This window comes from Protobothrops mucrosquamatus, unplaced genomic scaffold, assembly GCF_001527695.2.
Source record: "Protobothrops mucrosquamatus isolate PMUCROS unplaced genomic scaffold, P.Mucros_1.0 scaffold1347, whole genome shotgun sequence".
NCBI lineage: Eukaryota > Metazoa > Chordata > Lepidosauria > Squamata > Viperidae > Protobothrops > Protobothrops mucrosquamatus.
The window spans coordinates 347,184-352,827 of NW_015387543.1; the positions used below are offsets into that span (position 1 = coordinate 347,184).

The window sequence follows — 5,644 nt, forward strand, 5'->3', positions numbered from 1 at the left end:
TCTGCATACAGTTTCATGCCCGTTGCTGGTTGGCTAACTAGCAACAGGGTCTTGCCAGCCAATGGAATTGTGTGATTACAAGCCAGGGGAATCCCATAAAAGAGGGCTCCCCTGGCCCAGAGAGCCAGTCCGGATTTACTTTATGCCTTGCCATTAAACCAAGAGCTGACTGTCACTCGACTCGTGTCTTACTGCCTGCGCGATCTAACACCTTGCATGCTGTCAGCTAGGAAGGGAGGAGAGACTGAGGGACTCCTGTTCCTTTGGGTGCTCCAAGACCATCTCATTCTGGGGAAGCATCCCCACAAACTGAAAACCCAGCAAACATACAACAATTGAGCCCCATCTCTCTCAATCTTTGTAACTTTAAGACAGCTGGACTTCAACTCCAAGAATTCCCCACTAGCAAAGATCTGGACTAAAAGTACACAGGGGAAGTCCTTGCTCCATGGTCCAGTGCCACAAAGCCCAAAACCCTTGATTGGCACACCACACATTTTAAACAACTGGCACTCAACACCTGATGGGCATCCTCTTTTGTGAGCCCCATCCCCTTGTCCCCTGGGTCTCCAAACCTCATTATGCTCTGAGATTTTGTGGAAAATGTGTGGAAGTCAATAGAGCGGTGCTTTGGGTCTCCCCCAAAGGACAGACCAACAGACCCTGAGAGATCTAACCAGCATTGCTTGCGAAAGCTAAATTTTGGATGGATATTTCAGGGATTTTGAGCTCTATTTCTGGGCTTCATGGACATAGGAGAGTTGTTGGAAAAAGATGGAGCAAGTGGTTCCTTGTTTCTTATTTGGGAAAGCTGGATGTGTCTTGATTTCCCCCCCCCCCCTGCAATCAGAGACTGGAAGGCAGCCCTGAAAATATCAGAATCTGATCCGAAATGGAGGTAGCTTAACTAGAGAGGCTAAGTAGTCCTTGTGGCTGCTAGATCAGCTTTGGAGTGATGGTGGATTGCTGATTTTTTCCTCCATCCATACAGGATCTCTCTTGTATAAAATATATAATTTCAATTGTATCAAAGAGGGCTGCAGTCACTTGCTTTCTCTCCATAAATGCTGTGATATTGCTAAACCTGCTCAAAACATCTGGACTTGCAGCATCCTACTGAACCACCAGAGTGGATACCTAGTGTGCTCACAACTGCTTGCTTCACACAGCACCTGGGACTTTGAGCTTTCTGTCCAGTCTCATCCATATATACATCTGCAGGAAAGAAGACCTGCGTGCCAATATTTAAACCCCCAAAAATGGCCAAACAGAAAGTAGACTCTGAAAAAAGATGCTTTCAAAAGAGGTGGGAGGCAAAGTACCTGTTTGTTGACATTGAAGATAAGGCTGTGTGCCTTGTTTGTGGAGCTACTGTGCTGTATTTAAAGAATATAACTTGAGACGGCACTATGAGATGAAACATCAGGACAAGTACAAAAACTTGAACATGGAGCAGAAGGCACAGAAGGTGGAAGACTTGAAAAAGAGCCTGATGTCACAGCAGCATATGTTCACAAAAGCAAAATCACAAAGTGAAGCTGCTGTGAAAGCTAGTTTTACAATGGCAGAAGAGAAAGCTAAATCAGCCCAGCCATTTACAGAGGGGGAGTTTTTGAAGTGCTGCATGATTAAAGTGTGTGAAGTCTTGTGTCCAGACCAAAAGCAAGCTTTTTTGAATGTAAGCATAAGCAGAAATACTGTTGTTGATTGGATATGTGAGCTTGCCACTGATTTACAAGGACAATTGGTTGAAAAAGGAAAAGAATTTATTGCTTATTCCCTTGCTGTGGATGAGAGCACTGACGTCTCTGACACAGCACAGCTGACAATCTTCATGCATGGAGTGGACTCAAGATTATGCATTACAGAGGAACTTCTGGCTATAAAATCAATGCATGGCACTACCACCGGAAAGGACATATTTGAAGCAGTATCCAAAAGTATAAATGATATGAAACTGCCCTGGGACAAACTTATAGGACTCACAATAGATGGAGCACCTTCAATGTGTGAAGAAAAGAGTGGATTAGTAGGAAGGATGTGGGGAAAAATGAAGACCGAGAATTGCACAGGTGAGCTGACACCATATCACTGCATCGTACATCAAGAAACACTATGCGGCAAAGCCCTGAAAATGGAACATGTAATACACACTGTAACACAGACAGTTAACTTTATAAGAGCCAGAGGTTTAAATCACCGTCAATTTAAGTCTTTTCTTGAAGACATAAATTCTGAACTTGGTGATCTCCCTTATCACACAGAGGTGCGATGGCTAAGTCGAGGAAAAGTGCTCAATAGATTTTTGAATTGCGTATGGAAATCTGTCAGTTTATTGAAAGAAAAGGAAAAGATTCTACAGTATTGCGGGATGAAAAGTGGCTGTGTGAATTAACTTTTCTATGTGACATTACTAATTATCTCAGTGCACTAAACCTTCAGCTTCAGGGACGGGACCGTGTGATCACAGACATGTACAATGCTGTGAAAGCTTTTCAAGTAAAGCTGCGACTGTGGGAGAGTCAGATGCAGCAAGGAAACTTGAGTCACTTTCTCAGTTGCCAAACAATAAAAAACCAAGTTTCCACCACTGTGTTCTCAAGTGCTCAGTTTGCTGATAAACTGAGCACACTTCAGATGGAGTTTACACGGCGCTTTGTTGATTTTGAAAGACAGAAATTCAGTTTTGGACTGCTCAGCAATCCATTTTCAGTTGAAATGGACAGCGCACCTGTAAATATCCAGATGGAGCTGATAGAACTCCAATGTAACAGCACACTTAAGGCAAAGTCTGATTCTGTAGGACCCGCACAGTTCACCAAGTTCATCCCTGAAACAATGCCCCAACTCCGCCTACAAGCTGCTCGAATGCTCTGCATGTTTGGGAGTACATACCTGTGTGAGCAACTTTTCTCTGTCATGAGGGTGAACAAAAGTGCACACAGAAGTCTGCTCATGGATGCACACCTCCACTCTATCCTGAGAGTATCCACAGCTCAAAACCTAATGCCAAACATGGATGAACTCGTAGCCAAGAAAAGATGTCAAACATCCAGTTCAGACAAAATGGCATGAGAACTAAAAAGCTTGTGGTTTTTTTTTTGTTTAAAATTTGTTTTTGCAGATTTATTTGAAATAAATAATTTATTTGTTCATATTTGAAATTTTAATCCTTTTTGCCCCACTTCTTAGACATAATACACTTCTGAACTAATACGATACAATAGTCTTACATGCAACTGGCCCTTTGAAGACAACCATGATGCTGATGTGGCAAAAGTTTCCAGGAAGCAGTTTCCTCCAAGTCCAACTTCTTCTGCCTTGAAAGATCTCTGGAGAGGAACAAGAGGTGGCAGTGAAGCTATGTGAGGGAAGGCTGCTCCAACAAGCCAGCATCCTTACCATGCGTGATTGGAAATGGGGATTCCCTTTCCAGAAGGGCCAGCCTCCCTCATGCAGGACTGGAAAGTGCTGCTCCCCTGCCTCTTCCTCTTGCTTTCCAGAGATCTGTCAAGGCAGAAGAAGGAAACTACACACACACACACACACACAAACACACACATTCCAAGCTTGGAGACTAGGAGGCTATCCACAACTGAGCTAGCAAACTACCAATCATGCCTGGGCTTGGGAAGAAGGCCCTTTCCATCCTCTGTGGATAAAAGTCCCCAAACTTGGAATGGAGTGCATGTGCATATACATGCAGACATGCTTGGCTGCCATAAGTTTGGGGAGGTGAAGAGCTTGTGGGGCAATGAGTTGTCCCTACATCAAGTTAGCCGGTGCAACTTGTTCTCAGGTATCCTGAGTCAGCTGCGCTGAGTGAGCAGCATTGACCTGGCCACGCCCACCTGGCCACACCCACCCAGCCCTTTGAGGGCAACCATAATACTGATGCAGCCCTCAATGAAATTGAGTATGACACCCCTGCCCTAGTGACTTCAAGCTCTCTCAATGAAGCAGCACATCCCACCTTCGTCGCCACTGTTATATCTTCGGTTCTTTAGGCATTGAATGAGGCAGAGTGTTGAAACAGCAAACAAGTTTATTAACTCAGAACAGAAGCAGCCCTAAAGGCTGCTGCACAGCTATTTATACAGTTAGCCTCTAGGTGGCAACCAATAGGTTGAAAGTAACAGTTTCCTGCCCCAAACCTCATTATCAGCTTGGAGACAGCCAGTCTGGCTTTCAGTAACAGCAACTGTTAAACAATACAGCAATGTAGGTCAGACATTAAGCAAGTGATTTAAAACAGTTGTGACTAATACATTACAATACTAATACTTCACATGAACTTGATATTATGCCTCTGTTTATACAACCCAAGACTGTATTAGCTTTTTTGGCTGCTGCTGCAAACTACGGGCTCATATTCAAGTGATCATCCACTAAGACTCCAAGGTCCTTCTCACAGTTACTGTTTTTGAGCCAGGTCTTGCCTAATCTGTACTTATTATTATTATTTTAATTTCTATACCGCCCTTCTCCCGCAGGACTCAGGGCGGTGCACAGCATATTAAAACAGATACACATATCAATAAAAATAAAAACCCCTCTAAAACCAAATTAAAACCAAATATTCGAAGCTGTGTTCCAATTAAAATTATACCTAAAATCGTCCCTAAATAAAATCCTCCTTAGGTCAGGCCNGTGGATCAGGCGAACCTGATAAAACGCCCCCCTGGTCACGGCCGACAAATGATCTTCCAGTGTCAGCCGTGGATCCAGGAGGACACCCAAGTTGCGTGCCTTCTCTGAGGGGGCCAAAATTTCGCCCCCTATAGACAGCGATGGAATCAGCTGACTATGCCGAGGCGCCGGCAGCCACAGCCACTCGGTCTTGGAAGGGCATCAGAAGGGGCACGATGAAGTAGTCCGAGGAAATAGAGTAGCTGATAAAGAAGCAAGGTTATCAGCAACTCGAGATAATCAAGCTTACCCTGACATGACAGCTTGTGTAGTATTGGAAGTGCCAAAAGGACTGAGCCCTACATATACTAAAGTGGAGGAATTACAGGTAGATTTGCAAGGACACAAGCAGGGAGACTGGTATGTACTCCCAGATGGAAAGATTTTTGTACCTGAGAATCTAGCCTGGCCAGTGGTAAAAGAAGCTCATTCAACTACTCACATGGGAAAGAATGCACTAGCTGAAGCCCTATACCCTATTGTGTACATTAATCACTTTCACTCGCTATGTGCCCATGCAACTGAGAGATGTAACATTTGTGCCCAGGTTAATCCAAGACAAGGACCTATTCTTCCGCCAGGAATTCAGCCTAAGGGATATTACCCTATGGATTCATTGGTTGTTGATTTTACAGAAATGCCTAAGTGTGAACTATATAAAGCAATGCTAGTCCTAGTATGCAATTATACCGGGTGGCCTGAATGTTTCCCCACCAAGACAAAACAGGCGAGAGAAGTGGCCAGAATCTTACTCAAGGAGATTATCCCCCGATATGGAATACCCTCCTTCATCTCATCGGATAATGGACCTGAGTTTGTACATCAAGTAAATCAGACATTGGCTAAATCCTTAGGGACCCACTGGAGGTTCCATTGTTCTTTTCGTCCTCAGTCGGGAGGACAGGCAGAGAGGATGAACAGGACTATAAAGGAAAAGGTGACAAAGGTGTGTCTT

The 5,644-nt window shown here is 44.2% G+C and overlaps 1 protein-coding gene across 1 annotated transcript; it reads left to right on the top strand.

The window, feature by feature from the left end:
- The first annotated feature begins 1,259 nt into the window (after nt 1-1,259).
- On the top strand, nt 1,260-3,075 carry LOC107292460 (general transcription factor II-I repeat domain-containing protein 2A-like). Its single transcript, XM_029285153.1, is given in 3 exon segments — nt 1,260-1,371; nt 1,374-2,300; nt 2,303-3,075. Coding segments are annotated over 3 exon segments (1,812 nt in total).
- Nucleotides 3,076-5,644: the final 2,569 nt, after the last annotated feature.